The sequence below is a fragment of the Pteropus vampyrus genome, unplaced genomic scaffold (assembly GCF_000151845.1).
Source record: "Pteropus vampyrus isolate Shadow unplaced genomic scaffold, Pvam_2.0 Scaffold292, whole genome shotgun sequence".
Taxonomy (NCBI): domain Eukaryota; kingdom Metazoa; phylum Chordata; class Mammalia; order Chiroptera; family Pteropodidae; genus Pteropus; species Pteropus vampyrus.
In genome coordinates this window covers 1,161,909-1,180,044 of record NW_011889073.1, presented here as the reverse complement: position 1 = coordinate 1,180,044, position 18,136 = coordinate 1,161,909, and the positions used below count along the sequence as shown (strand labels likewise).

Genomic DNA, 18,136 nt, shown 5'->3' with positions numbered 1-18,136 from the left:
TGACAGAAATGCCACCAGGTGACAGTAATGCCACCGAGAGAGAGGGAAACAGGCTGGAAGTGGTTCAGGAACGTCCCCAGGGTCATCCCGCTATGCAAACAGCGGTGGGACCCAGGCTGGTCTTGTCCCAAAGCCCACGTGCCAACCTGCTTTTCGCCTCCGTCCTGCGTCTCCTCCCACAAGGACCCCAAATGCCCTGTGTTAAAATCACAGCTGCGAGGTGAGACGTCGAATCTCCCACTCGTTTAAAACCCGTGTTCTCTCATCCAGAAAGTACAATATTTCCGTCAGTCGCGTTTGATGATCAGCTATCACCTTGGAAACAAAGTCGGTCCCGATGAGAGGACGAGACACAGAACCAGAAGCTGTTGGTGTGGGAGGGAGGAAAGGAGAAATTTGGAGGCGCCTTTTCTTCTTGCCGGAAGTGGGGGTTTGCGGGGCGCTGAGACAGCTGTAGGTGTTTTCTGAAACTGGTTCCACCCAAGTTCCCACTGAAGAGCAGCAAGGTCTGAGGCCAGAAGTGGCACTGTTAGCATGTGCTCCTTAAGGTGACGGGTAACGATCCACAGCCTAAATCGGGCCCTAGGCGCTGTCAAGTGCGGTCTTCGTAGGGGAAGGGTGGCTGGCTTGGTTTCTTCCTGAGCAGTCCGGACTGTGCACCCACACATGTGGCTCGGTCGTTTGCTCGCGCCCTCACGGAGCCAGCTCTGCCTGCAGTGGTGTAAACAACCTACGACTTTCTCCCGATTTTGGCAGTAGAACAATGGAGGGTGACCAGCTTGCTGAGAGTCGATGTCTGGAAACAGACCGCAGGTTCTTAACCCAGTGCCTTTTCCCTCTGGAGATTAAGGGATAGAATGTCAGCTCAACAATACAGCTGCCGGGCTCGTGTCATTCCTGTAGTCCAGGGAGCCTGCGGGTCTAATGTTCAGGTCCTCCTCTGCAGAATTACTAATGCATGTGTGATCTGAGCGTGATCTAGCCTCGCGGAAAGCTGCCCTGTAAGGGAGCAGGCTGGTGAGGACTGGCAAGGAGCAGCATCGCCCCGGCCGGCCCTGCCAGGCCAGGGTAGGGTTACGCAGATAAAGGGCAGTGCATCCGAGAACTGCCACAGCCTCTCCCTCGTGATGCTCCGGACCGTGCTTTTTGTCCTTTTAGAACTAACTCCCTTGCAGGACAATGTCAGTGGGGGCCTGCAGGTAGAGGAGGAGCTGATACCTGGAATAACTGTGCGTGGGGGTGCGGGGCGGACAATGGTCTTCAGTGTGTAAGTATCATCTGTTTCTGTGCGGGTGCTACCACGCTGGAAGTTGGTGGGCGCTGTGCTGCATGTGTTGACTTAGTGGCATGTTTAAGAACATAGTGGCATAGGACCGGGACCGACCACAAGTTCAAGTGGAGTCTTGACTTGCACTCTCCAGTGCAGGACTGATTCGTGCGGCCCTCTGTGCCTTTGGCTACAGCTTGTTCATTTCATTCAGTCAGCCTTTTTCCACTCGCTCTCTGCTACTTAGCTAGCTACCAGGTAAAAATAGAAGGCTCTAAGGACGGTCTTAGTTAAATCCTGGAGCACATTTGCTTCTATTCCTGAAACGGGGTGGTGGCTTTTCAGGAGCTCCGTGGAGCTGTGCGAGCTCCCTGCCAGCTGCCGCAGACCCTGGCTGGCCCTGGCCTGCTCCAGGCTCCGCGGAGGCCGATCAGCAGCCAGCATGCCGAGTGCGCCAGGCGGCCTGGGGGAGGGCAGCCCAGGGCCTGAAGTCCGCCCCGTGCCCTTCGTTCCGGTGTCGGGTCTCAGGTGGCCGGATCCCGTTACCGGCCCAGGACATTCGGTTTCACTGAAGAAGACTTTCTCTTTATGTTTCCCTGTGCTGCAGACGATTTACATGGATGATGGCGTGTCGTCTTTTGTCCAGATCAGAGGCTCGGTCCCGCTGTTTTGGGAGCAGCCAGGGCTTCAGGTGGGTGATAGACAAAGTACGTCCACGTATGTTATTGTCTGCCTTCTCGTCAAACAACTGTGGTTTGTTACTTTCAACCATGTCTTTCATGGCACAGTTTCCGGTCTTTCTCCTCAGCCCAGCTGGATTGAACTGAGCTGTCCGAGTGTGCACGTGAGTGTGTGTGGGCATGTGCCCGTGTGTGTGGTGTTTGCACAGAGAAACATAGACACTGTGTAATTTTCTGACTGTGAGCTCACTGTTGGCGCAAGTGAAGCGGGAACGTGTTTGCTGATGAGTAAACCACACAGTACGGCCGAGTGGAATTCCCTTAAGTTAGACCCCAAGTTCACGGCATTGACAATGTGCTTAAAGACGCTCTGTGAGAGCAGTGACCGTCCCCGAGGCGGGGAACGGCCCTGAGGGCCGTGTGGCAGGTCTGGCGTTTGCAGGCGCCTGTTGTGAGGCCACGTGAGACTTGCACAGAGCTTTCCTGTGATTTCTAAAAATACAGCTTGCCGTCCAAAACTGGGCTCTGGTCAGAGCAGAGGTATTTGGCGTTCTGTCTCCGGAGGAATTCGGGCTGTGGCGCCGTGTTCCAGGAACACGTCTGTCGTCAGTGGAACGGCGCTGTCTCATTCAGTGAGTTTCTTCCCAGCAGGGTCACTGCACTTGAGATGCCCAGCGGCAGTGCCAGATCACCCTCCCTGGCCCAAGGGGACGTTGGTGCACTGGGCCTGCCCGGGCCTCTGTCACTTCTCTTCTTACCGAGGGCTCAGAGTGACAGCAGTTGGGTCATCAGCTGGTGACTGCAGAGGCTCTTGGGGGTGTTTGACATACTGGGTCTTACGTGGCCCTTGACTTGACCCAGTGTCAGCTGTAGGCGCCTGGTCCTCATGGCTGTCATCACGCTGCAGTTGACGGCCGTGGTGTGTTACCACATCAGCCTTTAGAGGTAGGGGCATGAGGCTCTCTTTTGCTCCGAGTTGTTGGGTGGGGGAGGGTTTATTAACACTCAGTCTTTCCATGAGAAGGGAACGACTCAGATGCATGAGGGCAGCTGGTGGCATTAAATGGCGGCAGGCGAACCACTCCTGAGGATGATTATAAGGTGGAAAATTCCCCTGGAGTGTGTCCCAAAAGAGTATGTGTGTTTGCTGAGATATAATTTACATTCCATAAACTTCACTCACGTCAAGCGCACAGTTCAATGGTTTTTAGCGCATTTACAGAGTTGTGTGACCATCACCATAATTTAATTTTAGAACACGTTTATCGGGGCAAGACAATCCTGTCCAGTTAGCGGTCACCCCCATTCCCCGCCAGCTCTTCCGTGTCATCCCTACAGACTGGCCTGTTCTAGACAGTCCAGAAGGGTTTTTTGAAACTTGATTTCTTTTAGATTTGAAAGTTTCCTTCTGAAACTTGGGGAACTCTGTACTTAAAAAAAAAAAAAAATCAAACGAGTAGATTACCAAAAGGAAAGGAGGGAGACCACGTTATGCTTCACGTAAAAAACTGTAAGAAGCCCACAAATTGGGAGGATGCTCGTGATAGAGTCTTAGAATTTGGGAAGGGCGCTCTGAAATTCATCCATGTCACCCCCTCACCCCGTTCAGGGGCCCCTCTTCCCAGAACCCTGAAAGGCTGGCCTCTAGACGCTGAGCTCGAGGCCAGGACTGGGGACGTGCTTTGGGGTGTGCGCGGTTATTGGCGAGTCCCCCCTTGCAGTGCGCTCTGTCCAGGTCATGTGGCCCCGAGTAGGTCTGCTTCCTCAGGCCTTCACGGAGCAGCCTCGTGGTCCCTTCTCCAGGACGTCCCAGCTACCTCGGTCATCCTCAGTCACACTTCTGGGACCCTTCACGGTCTGGTCTCCCTCTTTTGAAAACAAAACAAAACTCGTTGGTCATCCCCTTTTTAACCCTGATCTCCGATTTGACCCTCCCTTGACGCTGCCCAACCCCGCATGGAACAGCCGTCCCTCGGTCTGAAAGGACAGACAGCTCGCTTTTCGGCAGCTTTACCACCTTTTAAATCATAACTCTTGTGCTTCTCCAGAGCCTCGTGGTTCCTTCAAACTAAGCTTCCGGAGGCTTTGTGCTCATTAATCTTGGTGAGGTTTGCCAACCCTGGGTCTAGTACCCGTGTGCACCCTCTCAGTCCAGCCACCATCAAAGAAAGATTAGGTCATCTTCATAGGGGACCAGGAGGGCAGCTTTCAAAGGTGGTCCATGGTCTCCCTCCCTGAACTATATAAATCGCAAGCCTGAGAATTAATTCTACTTGTTTGTCCCCATTTTGAACTTTCCCCCTTCCTTTTTACTTAGACGAAAAGTACAGATGTTTGGGGGTGAATAGCTTGCGTTTTAAGTTGCAATGTCGCTCTCTTGTGAACTGTCCCAGGGAACCAGTGAGCCCTGCCAATGACAGGGGATGGGGGATGGAGGACAGGGGCCTGGGGCCTGGGCATAGGGGCCAGGGGTGGGCACAGAGGACTGTGGGATGATGAACTGTCTGTGAGTGTTCACAGGATAGCTACCTTCATTAGAAACTCCTAGATCTGGGGGCCATTTCTAACAGCAGTGAGCCTTTATCAACTTCATCTTTACCTAGTAAATAGGTTGTACAGTTGAAATTTCACCCTTAAAGCCAAGCGCTGTCCTGGTGGAGTTAGTTATAGAGCGTATTTGCCACATACTGGTGGTCTGTTGAAGATTTGGCCCCCTCATCACTTAGGAATATTCCTCCCTGGTGACAGGCAGACACAGACACATGCAAGGAGAGCGAGCTCTGTGCTGAGCAGCGCTGTCTGACGAAGCCAGCAGGAGGAGGAGGCAGAGCAGGTGGGTCCCCCTGCTCCTCCCACCTTGCCCGCAGTCGCCTCCTCCCTGTCAGAGACCGGTTTCCGAGCTCTCGGATGCATGGTGCTCTGTGCGCTCATTGCTGTGCTTGTATTGTTCTTCGTTCCAGAGTGTGAGACGGCTTCTAGAACAACGGTTTCAAACATGAGAGATTGGGGTGAGGGGAAAAAACATCTATCATGAAAGTGACCTGAGGCCAAGACAAGGTTGCACCTGGGCAGCTTTAAAACTCCCGGTACCCGTTTGGGGCCACGGGCCTTGCGTGCTTGTGCAGAGCTCCTGAGCTCACTGCAGCCGTCACAGAAACAGGATCGCTTGTCATGTGCTCAGAGCATAAGCTTTGAGGTGAGGCGGACCTGGGCTCCCGGTCCTGGTTCCCACTTAGGAACCACGTGCTGTTGAAAAGTTCTTACCTCAAAAAAAAAAAAAAGGTTCTTATCTCAGAAAAATGTTATCTCTAAAGGGTATCTCAAAAAAAGTTATTTCAAAAACGAAGTTCTTATCTTAAAAAAAAAAAACAAAAAAAAAAAAACCAGAAGTTCTTATCCTTGCTAAGCTTGGTTTACTCTTCTGTAACACGAGGCCCATCATACCAACCTCACAGGGTTATGGAGAGGATTAAATGCCATGATGTAGATCAGAATTTAGCACAGCACCTAGAACTTAGAAAGCACGTGGTAGCTGTTAATATGGTCAATAACAATTACAGCGTCTAGGAGGCAAAAGTACAAGTTGCATTAGGAGAAGCCGGAGAGTGGGGTAAGAACTCCCCCTAAGTCTCCATGGGGACACTGTGAGGTGTAGTGACAGTGTCCTCACATCTCTGTCAGCACACAGCACAAGGACCAGTCTCCCAGGCTGCTGCATGTCCCAGTCCTCATAGACACCCCAGAGTAAGCCCTTTATTCATCCCGCAAACACTCACTGAGCATCTGTGGGGACATGAGTTAGAGCCCCGATGTCAAATACAGGCTTTGGGGAGGAGGGGGCAGGACATTACAATGTTGTGTGACCAGAGCCTGTGAGATGGACAGCTCTGGGGAGGGCTGGTCGCCCGGGCTGAGGGGCGGGGGTCTGAGCCGACTTGGGAGGGATAGGGTGCGATTTCCAGACACAGAGGGCGGGCCTTGCAGAGGGAAGCAGAGATGCAGACGTTGCCACCCTTGAGGTCCCAGCGTATGCAGAGCAGGCCCTGGCCTGGCCGCCTGCAGTCCTAGGTGGGGCATGGTGGGGGGTGAGACTGGAGAGTCAGGCCTTGTACATTCTGCTCAAGAGGTTACATTTTCCCCCGGGAGCCACTGAAGGAGTGGTGCCCGGACTTCGCTGCACATTAGAATCACCTGGGCAGCTTTAAAACTCCTGGTTGCATACCATCCCAATTAAATCACAATTTGGAGGATGAGAGCCAGGCATTAGTACATTCTGAAGACCCCAACATTCAGGAAGGTTTGGGAACCACTCGGAGGGATGCTGATAAACTAGTTTTCTGAGAGTCAGGAGGGAGAGGTTCTGATAGGTAGCATTTGCCCATTACTGTGGTGTAAATACTCCCATCACAGATAATTTCAAGCTACCAGCTTGACACCCCTGACCTTGGAGCTGAGAAGAGATGCTCAGGCAACGGGCTCGTGAGCTGGTGGGAACTGGCTACCACCAGACCCCTGCACTGAAGGGCCTCCAGGGATGGGCGACGTGATTAGACATAAGCGTGATAGGTTTGAGTTTGGAGGGAGAAGACTGAAAGTAAAGACAGCAGGTGGGACGGTTGTGGCGATCCCGGTGAGAGCTGTCGGCAGCCTGGACTTGGGGAGGGCAGTGGGTGCCCTTTGTGATGTGGTCGTAGGACTCTCTCAAGTGCGGGTGCAGACTGTGCTTCACTAGCACAGCCACACGTTCCGGAGACTTTGGTTATTCTCGTGGCCAACTAACTCCCCGAGGTCTGTGGTTTATGGCAGGGGTCCCCAATCCCTGGGCCACATACCAGTGCTGGTCCATGGACTGTTAGGAACCGGGCTGCACAGCAGGAGGTGAGCGAGCTAAGCTTTATCCGTATTTGCAGCTGCTCCCCAGCGCCAGCATCACCGCCTCAGCTCCGCCTCAGATCCTCAGGCATCAGATTCTCGTAGGAGCACCAGTTGCTGGTGCCACAAAGGTTGGGAACCACTGCTCTGTAAGATTGAATTGATGACTTCAGGGACCAGACGAGAGTGATTGTCCAAGTGTCCACCCAGCCAGGGGGAGGGGCTGGGTGAAGGAGCGGGGCTAAAGCAGCAGTGGCTCCTCCTCGAGGGTTCTGACCCGTGGTGGCCTCGGGACCAGGTGACAGCCGAGAGGAGAGATGCGGGTCCGTGTCACAGCGGGACAGGGAAGGAGGCACGGCCCAGGGTGGGGAGAGACAGGGCGTGAGGCCTAAGGCAACCAGACTTAAGGGATGATGGAGGAAAGGTGAGCTCCCGAGAGACCATCTGAGGCCCCACGCTGCCCAAGGCCCTGTCCACTTTAGGAGGTAGAGGGGACACAGCCTGAGGTCGTGATGCCCGTGGAAGCAGCGGCTCCAGGCCGGGCCTAGTCACAGAGTGCCCTGTGGCCGTGCAGGTGTGGACGCTTGTGCCTTCTGCCTGACCCCTCACGTCGAGGAGGAAGATAAGTACGTCAGAACCGGTGCTTCTCAGACTTCAGTGCTGTGGTGCGTGTGTGTGCACGTACACACGCGTGCGCACGCAGGAATCGCCCGGAAGGCTTGTTAAAACAGATTTCTGGCCTCACCTTCAGAGAGTTTCATTCAGTCATCTGAGGTGGGGCCCAAGAATTTGCATTTAGAACAAGCTTTCTAGGGGATGTTGGTGCTGCCCGTCCAGGAACCACACTTTGAGAACTGCTAAAAGCAGGGATCTTTCCTGCCCTGGTCATTTCACTGGGGCCTGGACTTCCTACTATTCCCAGGTGGGTTTGTCGTCAGCAGTGACGTTGGACTAACTGCCGCAGCGGTTAGAACATGCCCACGATGGTCCCGCCCAGCCCCGCCTGCACAGATGGGCATCAAAGTCGGGTGAGAGAGACGAGCCAGAGCATCAGAAGGGATGGCCTCTGGCCGGGGCGGGCTGTGCCCTCTCCCGCTGTGGGCTGCTGCTTCCCATCCGGTCCCTGTCACCCCTGAGTCCCTCTGTCGTGGCATCTCACCCTGTCACACAGTTTCCATCAGATAAATTTGCAGCCGCTGTGCAGACTTGCTAAAAACCTTGAGGTGTGTCTCTCGGTCTTTCCACAGAGACGCCGGTCATGTAGGAGCCACCGAGGGCAGGGGATTCAGTGTGGCCCGTCGCTTCCCGTCTTCCCGCGGTGCCCAGTGCCGTGCTGGCACGGGTGGCAGGGTGTGCTCGCCAGCCCTGTCTCAGCTGCTTATGCAATTCATAATGGGACTTAAGTAATTTTTCCAGTGGGAGGAGTTTAGAGCCCAGAGACGGGACACACCTGAGTCCTGTCATCCGTGACTGACATTCCTAAAGACTCGTTGGGCTGTGACGCAGGGAGAGAGTTAGACACGTCCAGCACTGGAACTGTCACGACTCAACACCAGGCTTCCGAGCCCCGAACCCAGCTTTCTAGTCTCCCCTCTCTGTGTTCCCATGGGAACCGCTCTAAGCAAGCAGCCCCCACCCATCCCTCAGCCCAGGGCGGTTTTGTGATGACCGATGGGCTGACGCAGGGCGAGCAGCCCCTCCTCTCGGGTTTCGGCCCCCGGGGATCTCTCCACGGGCTGCTGAGAGGCACAGACCCAACTGTCACAGTTGCCTTCCGTGTAAATTCAGAAAAAAGGCAGGAGCCGCCTTGCCTTGGGGTGCAGGACATGGCTGTCTTCTCAGAACCCGGGGGCTGTGAAGGGTTTTGGAAGTAAGTATCTCATTTCCTCAGGCGGCCACGGGGAAAACACAGCAGCCCCACGAAGGCATCTTGGTTGGACCTTTCTTTTGAGCTCCCAGGTTTCTTCTGGTCGAAAGGGGTTTGGGACTTTATTTGTAGCATCGCTCAGATGGACGAACCTAATCCCAGTAATTTCTGAATCTGTTGCTGAGAAGCCAGTTTTCCGGCCAGGTCCTTTCCTCAAGCATGAGGAGAGACACATGCATTACTTACACTGTGACCTCACACCCGATACGTGCTCCTGGTGACATCTGATCATGTGATAGATTTAATGTGACGCCACTTTTATAATGCTCGGTAACAACCAAAACTAAACAGTACCCTCTATGGAGCTTTTCCTCTTGAAATAATTTCAGACCTACAGCAAAGCTGTAAGAGCAGCAGAGAGAACTGCCATGTGTCCTTTACCCAGACTCACCAAATGTCACCATCTTGCCACCACACGCATATGCCGCTGTTTGTTTCCTGAACCACCTGAGCAGAGGTTACACATTTTGTGTCTCCTTAGTACGTCAGGATGTTTCTCCGAAGAACAAAGACGGGTACCTGTCAGGAAATGGAACACGGGCGCCATGCCTTCATCTAACCCACAGCCCACATTCCAGATTTATCTGTGGTCTCAGTGACGTCTGTCATGACACCTTTACCCCTTCAGTCCAGGGTCCAGGCCAGGGTCCCGTTCCACTATTTAGTCGTCACATCTCTCGTCTTCTTTAATCTGAGTCAGTTCGTCAGTCATTCTGTCTTTTGTGACATTGACATTTTTGAAGAAGGCAGGTCTTTTTCTTTCAGTCGAATGCACCTCATTTTGGTGTTTCCTGGTGTTTTGTTATGATCGGGTTCAGAGTATGGCTCCCTGAGGCCATGTCCTTTGCAGGCTGTCCCATCTGGAGGCCACGGTGTCCCTCTGCCCCTCATCGGTGACGTTAATCTTGATCACCTGGGCAAGGTGCTAATGTTTCTTAGAGTTAATGTTTTCCTTTTCAACTAATAAGCAATTTGTGGGAGACACTTGGGGACAATGCGAAGATCTCGTTGCTCATCCAACTCTCCCCTCACGTTTATGATCCATGGATGATTTTTGCTGTACAGTTCTTTACTGAGGTTTATAAAATGGTGAGGAGCCACCCGCCTCCCCCCGCCCCCCGCACATCTGTCAGTTGGTTTCTCCTGGGAAGAAGAGTGCCCCCTTCTGCCCACCCACCCATCCAGCCAGCTCTCATCCGTATAGATTCATGGATTCCCATTTTATGCTTCAGGTTATAATCCATTACTGTCCTTATATAATTCAATGCTCAACGTCCCAGATTTGTCTAGAGAGAGCTCCTTCATGCTGGCTCCAACGACATGTCGTTTTATGTTTGCTTTTGAAACTTCCTGTGTTTAACAGGTAGTTTGAAATAATAAGGCAAAGTAGTCTGTGGGTAGTCGTAACTCAAGTTTTCGGGGCAGTCGTGGCCGCCCTTGCCGCAGGGAAGTCTGGGGACTGGTCTCTCCCGGGCCCAGCTGCATCCCTCGCTACCGAAGGGCTCGCGGGCCTCCCGCAGTCTCACCTGGGGTCTGTCCTGTCTGCGGAAGAATTCCTGCAGCGTGGTCCATGCTGAGGTTGGGACTGGGCCACACGGAGCCAGACTCATGCTGTGGGACCTGAGTGCCGGGCCTGGCCATCCTGAGATGGGGGATGGGGGCGGGTACAGGGGGCTGGAAACGGGCCGCATGGGGCCTGGCCGGCAGTGAGGGGGCCATGGGGAAACCATCGCTTCCTGGGTTTGCAGAGCAGGAGGAGTCACTGGTGTTATTTCTCCCTGTTTTAGGTGGGCTCCCATCATCTGAAACTCACCAGAGGCCTGGAAGCCAACGCCCCTGCTTTCGACAGGTAGAGTCGTCCGACACCACCCTAAGCCTGTCATCTTCTGGGGTCTTCCTCGCATCAGACAGCAGCACAGGGGTCGGAGTGCAGCGGGAAGGGAAGGGCCGCACACCCTATACCTAAACCTGCCTTTTACTTTGGTCCTTTATGCAAGAAGGGAGTTTCCAAATTGAGATTTTGAGCTCCTCTCAGGTACTTGAAGTTTCAGTATAAATGCTCAGGTGACACTTTGGTTTTCGGGTTTTGTGGTTTTTCTTAATTAATTTTTTAATGGTGACGTTGGTTAATGAAATCCAGTAAGTTTCCGGTGTACAATTCAACAGTGAGGCACATGTATTTTGCACTGTGTGTTCACCTCCCATAGTTAGACTTCTTTCTGTCACCACATATTTGACCCCTTTTTCCCCATCTACCTCCTCCCTCCTCAGGTGACACTTTTATTTCTATCTCTACAGTTCCTTCTGCAGTGAAGCTTCATCCATCTGTACTGGTTCGTAAGGGATCAGCTAAATTATAGGATGTTTGTAGCTGTTTTTGTTTTAAAAGTAATATATTCCCAGGTTTTAAGAAGTCACTGCATAGCAAGGTATAAAGTGAGAGGTAAAAGTCCTTTAACTCTCAATTTTTGCTACTAGAGATTTTACTTTTTGTTGTTTACTATTTGTTGTTTTACTATTCATTGTTTACTGCGTATCATTCTAGGGAAAAAAAGGCATATACATAGTTCATTTTTTTAAAGCGAAAATTGGATTATAACAGTATTTTACAACTTGCTCAAGAAAAGCCATTGCTAACCTGAACTATTAGTATTTTGAACTCGAAATAGTTACTATCTTCCTCAAATATTTGCTTTTTGAAACTACATACTGAGTTTCAAACTTAATATCATAAAAATTCAAAAAGTAATTTTTTACTGGTTTAATCCTTCTGCCCGAAGCTTCATTTGGACTTTGTGTGTTTGCTGCCTTCGTGTTTACCAGACCGGAAACAGCAGCCCAGCTGCGACCCCATCGTTAGCACAGTCCCAGTGCTAGACTTTTACTGGAGAGGGTGGGGCCTGGGAGTGGAGATGCTTTTGCCTTTTCCCCGAACACTATTATTGTGTCCTCCACACGGTACATGGGTTTGCTGGTTTGTTTGTTTTTTTCAGTTGACGCGGTTCTACATTAAATGTCTTAGGAAATAGTAAACGCATAACTAAAAATGAAATTCTTCCTGAGCTGACCAGAAGCAAAAGGGGAGGGGGGCATGCTGGGCTTCTTTCAAAAACCTTCATGTGTTTATGAGCTTAAAAAAAAGTTAAGAACATTTACACAGACTTACAGTCATTTAAATCCTGTTAGTGTGTGTGTGTGTGCGTGTGCGTCTCTGTGTGTCTGTGTGGCGTGTGTCTGTGTGCGTACGCTTACTCAGAAGAATAAGCCCGCTCCTTGCTCACATGCTCCCTTCCCTAAATCTGTGACTCACCGAACACTTCTCTACGACTGTAAGTCCTTTTACAGGCAGCCACTTAACATCCTGGCGTACAGGAACTCGCTCTTTTAAATACTTTCTAACGGGAAAGGGTGACTAGAACCCTGCTCATCCGTGTCCGTGGGGAGGTGCTCCTTTGCTCAGGCTGGTTACTAATCAGGTCACTCTCATTCGTGAGTGGTGTTTGAAAGTGAGGTCATGTGTTTCTCTGTCAGCCGTGGTGGGGCGCTGTGGCCCCCTATGGAGCAGGGCTGTGTCACCCCATGCAGGGGTGCCCCCAAATTTCTGGGACATCCCGAGGCTCTGAAGAGTTTCTCAGTTCTTCCATGTGCTTAGTCCAGAGTAAATCCCTCCCCTTCCCCCACGCCAAAAAAAACACCCTTTATGTGGGTAGTTTTAATACACAGAATACTTGTTTGTCACCGTTACTTACTGCTGCTCTTGTATTTGTCTGCCGCATGCCGGAGGAAGGGGCTGTTTCGAGCAGGCCTTTGGCCGTGACCGCTTGGGGAGGATCTTGCTTGGGGAGGATCTTGCTTGGGGAGGATCTTGCTTGGGGAGGATCATGTCTCGCAGGTGGTGCAGTTCTGATGAAAGCACTGACCTTTTCTGGGGCCGCGCCTGGGCCTCGCTCTGCGTGACCATGAACACCTGCTGGCCCCGCCCTCCCTCCCTCTGCGTGGAGCTGGTGGTGTCTGGACGTTAGGGTGTGTTTAGCTTTCGGTCCCTCAGTTGTGCCCTGAATATGAGAAGGATGCTGGAATCCCGGCTCCTCACTGTCCTGAAAAACCCCACAGTTTTCCAGGGAGCTCCACCTAACAGTAACAGATGGGCCAGAAAAGGCCCTAAATGCACAGGGCCACCAAGGCCAGGGTGAGTCTTACTCATGCTGACCTCGGAGTAGACTCCACGACTCTTCCCCTCAGAGCCAGTGAAATGAGTCTTTTAATTATCAATAAGTATACGATCCTAATTTTAAATTATAAGGAAGAAAAGGAAAACTATCGTGTGCCAAGCGCTTGTCACTGTTACTCACCTTTCGGTCCTCACAGCCATTCTTACGAGATGAGCATCACCCTTATGGTACAGATGAAGGAGCCCGCTCAGAGGGTGCATACTTTGATCAAGAGTCTTTGGGACCGGCGACATGAATAATGAGTAATATCGTTTCTCTCCCAATCTTGGAATTGGGAACCAGCTGAGATGTAGGCTCAGAGATCAGTCACTTGGAGATCAGACATCCGCTTTATTTCTGATAAGGTGCACTGTGGCCTGAGTACGGCTTGGATATGTGGCCACAACCGGCTTCCTCGAATTTCACCCCTAAGAGAAGGATGCTCACGCAGTGCCCGATGGCTCAGACTCCCCACCAGAGCAGAGCCTGCCGTTGGGTCCACGTGTCAGACCTCCGGCTGACACGCCTTCCCTGGGCGGGCGGACGCAGGAGAGCCCAGAGGGGCCAGGCCACGCACGTCCCGTTTCTTCGAACACCTTCTCCCAGGGCTGCCATGTGGCTTAGCTCTAGGGACAGTGCACAGCCTGCTGGCTTGTGCAGAGTTTCTGCTTTCACTGACCTCACCAAGCCCTCCGTCTCCCCCGGGAGGGACTGCAGGGAGGCAGGGCTGCCAGGAGCATCACTCTGAGAGAAGGGGCCAGGGGTAGACTCCCCCTTAATTCTTCAGCCGGGCAGCCGAGATCACCCACCTCAGAATCATGTTCTCCTGCTACACAATGCTGCCCCTCAGAGTTATTAAGGGAGTGTTTTTTCTCTTATTGGGCTAAAAACGGTTCTTTTGTGATAATTAACTTAAAAAAAAATCTGTAAAAGAAACATGTCATTGTAGACATTCAGAAAACATGAAAATGTTTAAAGAAGAAAAGAATTTTAAATGACATAAATTTCCACCACTTTTAACATCACAGTGTTATAGTCCAGCCTTTTTTCTATATTTAGGCATAAAGATCACCCTATTAAATTATAGTTTTACATTTGCTTTTTGCATTTTGTTTTTTCCTTTTTTTTTTTTAAACTGCATTTAAGCATTCCTAACATGATTACAATTGTAGTTCTCAAAAGCTGGTGATAAAAGATAAATTTTAGCGTCTCTCCCTAATATTTCAGCACATATATTTTTAAAATGGTTCGTGATATACAGATTTTTCTAAAGACTGAAATTTTGTCGCGCCTTCTTGTTTGGGTCAAGCATCATGAAATGCAGCACTTAGGTAAAAATCGGACTCTGAGTTTGACAGCTCTCTCAGTTTTTCTAGTTTGGAAAAGGAGAGACAGGACCAAAGGAACTAGATTAATTGGAGACGTGCACGTGCATTTAAAGGCTCCGTCGAGGAAAGGCCAGGTTCGCTGTTCTGGAGTTAATGGGGGTGCTTTATAGGAAGTCCAGCATGTCCTCTGATGTCATGCTTGTCTAGGAGTCTGATCTGCCGTGTTTGCTCTTGGCCTGGAGGACGGCTGTCATGGAGAACGGCTCATCCTAGATCCTGGTGCCCAGCCCGTCCCTTCCACCCCGTCTCCCCTCGTGGGCAGGGCTGTCCACCTATGTCCTGGCAACATGGGGTCACCGGGCTGTGCTGCTCTGTTGCAGGCATATGGTGCTTCTGAAGGAGCAGTATGGGAAGCAGGTGGTCGTGAACCTTCTGGGGAGCAGAGGCGGAGAGGAGGTGCTTAACCGAGCCTTCAAGGTAACGTGGCGCCTGCGTCTCCACAGTGGGTGGGGGCGGGGTGGATGGGGAGGCGGTGGGCCCCCGCTCAGAGGCAGGCTTTTGTGGGGGGCTGGAAGCAACAGTGCAGCTCTCTCCATGTTTGGGAGGTCCGTTCCCTTCCTCCCACCAAGAGCTCCAGCAGTAGCTGGTTTGGGCTCCTGATGGGTCAAGTGTAATTTTTATGAACTCATGGCAAGGCTAATTTGCCCAAAGTCAAACCGAACATCTCCTGTGTCCAGCTGCATTTCCTTCAGTACTGCCTGCTGGGACCTTGGAGACTCAGGACAGCTGGGCCCATCCCCGGCTCTCTAGGATGGACACACATACGCTCACCCACCTGCACACGTGCACACGCTCGCACGTGTCTGGGCTTCGCCCCACGCACCCCTGACCCGGTCAGGGAACCTGAGCTCCCCCTTCCCTCCCTGGTCTCACTCAGCTGCTGAGCACACCTCCTGGCACATTCATGCAAACACCCGCCGGGCACTCGTGCCTGGAGTGGCTCTTCTCGTTTAAAGCAAGGCGTCTCGCGTGATTTCCTCCTGCTGTCTTGGAGCCTTCAAACCCCCCAGCCTTGTTTGGGCTGCTTCCAGTGCCCTGCTGCCTGGGCTCCCCTGGGTTCCGCTGTGCTGGACCAGGGAGGTGTGGGGAGAAACCTGGACAGGGGACGAAGCAGTCAGGGCACGAGGCTCCCCGCCCCCACCCCGCCCTCTAGGGTCACTCCGTGTCCTCAGCTCTCGGGTCTGCTAGTGTCTCTAGTCTGCTCCTTGAGAAGCTACAGAAGGGGCTTCGGGTGCCTCCACGGTCCTTTCCTAGTTGTCCATGGTCCCCACGTAATAGAGAAAAGCCCTCTGGCCGTTCCGCGGTCACGGAAGCCCCCGATGGAGTCTGCCTTCAGACCTCACCAGAAGTGGCTTTTGCTGCCTCCCTGCCCCCTGGCCGCCCAGTCCAGCTGGGTGTTCATTTCGCTCCGCATAGGAAAGCCATGGGCCTGGAGCAGACTTTGTGGTTGCCAGTTTCTTATGGCCAGACCTGCTTTTCCTGTTTGGTTTGTTGCTGTTAGCAACAAGCTTGGGAATTATCTCCCTTCACCCATCCTGGCAGCAATGTTGGCAGCTTATTTTAAGGAATAAGGAAAAACAAAGGCAAAAAAGGAAGAAGAACCCAAGAATCTCATTATGCCTTGAGTTATGGGGCAAGAATGTCCGTCAGCCCCGTCGGCTGGTAGAAGCCCCCCCGAGCCAGTGGGCTCTTGTCACAGGATATGGCAACAGTCCCATGGCCCACGTCGGGGAGGGCAGGATCCTGGGCAGGCAGGAGGTAGGAGGCTGACATGCCGCCTGCAGGGGAACTGACCGGGATGTCATGTGGAGCCCCAGTCCCCCAACCCAGTCACCTCTGAGTGCTGAGGTCCATGTACCTGCAGCTGGCCTGTGATCTGGTGGTTTTCAGGCCACAAGGGGACAAGGTGCTTGCTCCAGAACGTAATAGCAGTAAGTGACACACTGTTCAGTTGAGCGACTTCTTTTTCATAGCAAGACTTTCTTAATGATGGCAGCCATGCATTGGTTTGCATCCTTGCCCATGGTGGACGGGCACTTTGAGTCATAGGGAGCCGATGGCCCGAAGTCCTTCTAGTCCTTCAAAGTCATTAGACTATCTGGACAAGTCTGACCTGAAGCCATGTGGGGCAGGGGGAGGCCTGAGCCAGGTCTCCTGGGAAGGCAGCCAGTTCCTCCTCTACCACGGGGCTGTCTGGTGAGCGAGCTGCAGAGTGATCAGTGAGGTTGCACCTATGGAAGGGAGGCCTCTGCCAGGAGCAGTGGAGGGCCTGCTGGGAGACCCAGCCGCTTCAGAGCACACCCACCTGGAGGCCTGCGCGTGTCCAAATGGGGCCGGTTACCAGGGCAACGGTGAGCTGGATTATGAGCTCCCAGCCTGCTGCGCTGCCCTGTGCCCGATGGGCCTGTGGCACTTGGGTGCCCGAAGAACAGAGTGGTCTTCCGTCCCCGGTGCCCGCGGAGAGCCCTGCAGAGGGGCGATGTCGGAGCGGGGCTGCGGGCTGCCCGGGGAGCCTCTCCCGCCCTGGCTGCCATTGGCCCAAGGGGGACCTTCTGCCCTTCTGTAGGCAAGATGCTCTTTCTGGGTTCGTCCCCGGGGTCTGCTCTGTGCTTCTCTTCCGGGGTCAGGACCGACACCGCCCCTTGGTCCACCATAAGCCGCAAAGCTAAACCCTGCGATCTGGTGACTGACGGTGTTAGCCACTCAGGTTCCCACCGGGAGAGGCTCGCAGTGGCTGTCTGTCTTCCCTCGTCCCCTGCCACCCTCTCCCTTTCCCCTTTCAGAAGTTGCTCTGGGCTTCCTGCCACGCCGGTGACACGCCTATGATAAACTTTGACTTCCATCAGTTTGCCAAAGGCGGGAAGCTAGAGAAATTGGAGAACCTGCTGAGGCCCCAGTTAAAGCTGCACTGGGAAGACTTCGACGTGTTCGCCCAGGGCGAGGACGTAAGTCCTCGGTGAGTCTCCGCCTGCTCCCTGTCCTCGCTCCCGCCACCCTGGGCCGCCGGCTCATCGGTGTTGGGGACCTGGGGTTCCGGCCTCTCCATCCCCTTCCCCTCAATCAGGACTCGCTTTTGTGAGTAGATAGCACAGCATCACGAATCGACTACAGAGGGACTGGAGTAAAATGTGGAGCTGCAGTCACTGTATAACCCGTCCAGATGGCAATGAAAACCCGTGAGGGTGAAGGGGAACAGCTGGCCTGGTCCCAGCTGCCCAGGGAACCCGGGCTATGATTTCCCTGCTCAGAGCTGAGGAGGAAAAGGACGGCCAGTGCCCTCACACCCCATCCACCCCCGTTATTCACAGGTTCTGCATTTGTAAATTTGCCCGCGCGCTAAAATTTGTCACCGTAAAATCGACACTCGTGGCGTGTTCACAGACGTGCTCAGAACAGTAAACACTTTGAGTCGGTTAGTGTGCACGTCCCAGCTGAGGCCGAACACAGCCTTCTGCTGTCACAAGTGTCCTTTCGGCCATCTTGTTACTGCCACGTTTTCTTGCCTGTTGTTGGCAACGTCACTGTTTAAAACGGCCCCTCGTATGGCGGTAATCACTGTCTGGGGCTTCTCAGCGCAAGGAGGATGTGATGTGTCTTGCAGAGAAAACACGTGTGTTAGGAAGCTTCATCCAGGCGTGAGCGTGCCGTCGGCCACGAGTTCAGGGTTAATGAATGAGCAATGTCTATTAAATAAGATTACATGTTGGTCAGTTGATGGAAGTGTGTGACCGGAGGCCCGCAGGAGCCTAACGCGGTGTTGTCCCTATCAGCATGGTTCAGCATTGCTCACC

General features: G+C 52.9%; 1 protein-coding gene across 1 annotated transcript in view; it reads left to right on the top strand.

Moving 5' to 3' along the window:
- SYNJ2 (synaptojanin 2) overlaps positions 1 to 18,136 on the top strand; it is a 91,127-nt gene that overhangs the window by 40,817 nt on the left and 32,174 nt on the right. Inside the window, 4 exon segments of the mRNA XM_023521103.1 lie at positions 1,875 to 1,958; positions 10,534 to 10,595; positions 14,666 to 14,762; positions 17,129 to 17,301. Of these exon segments, the coding sequence (XP_023376871.1) occupies positions 1,875 to 1,958; positions 10,534 to 10,595; positions 14,666 to 14,762; positions 17,129 to 17,301 (416 nt within the window).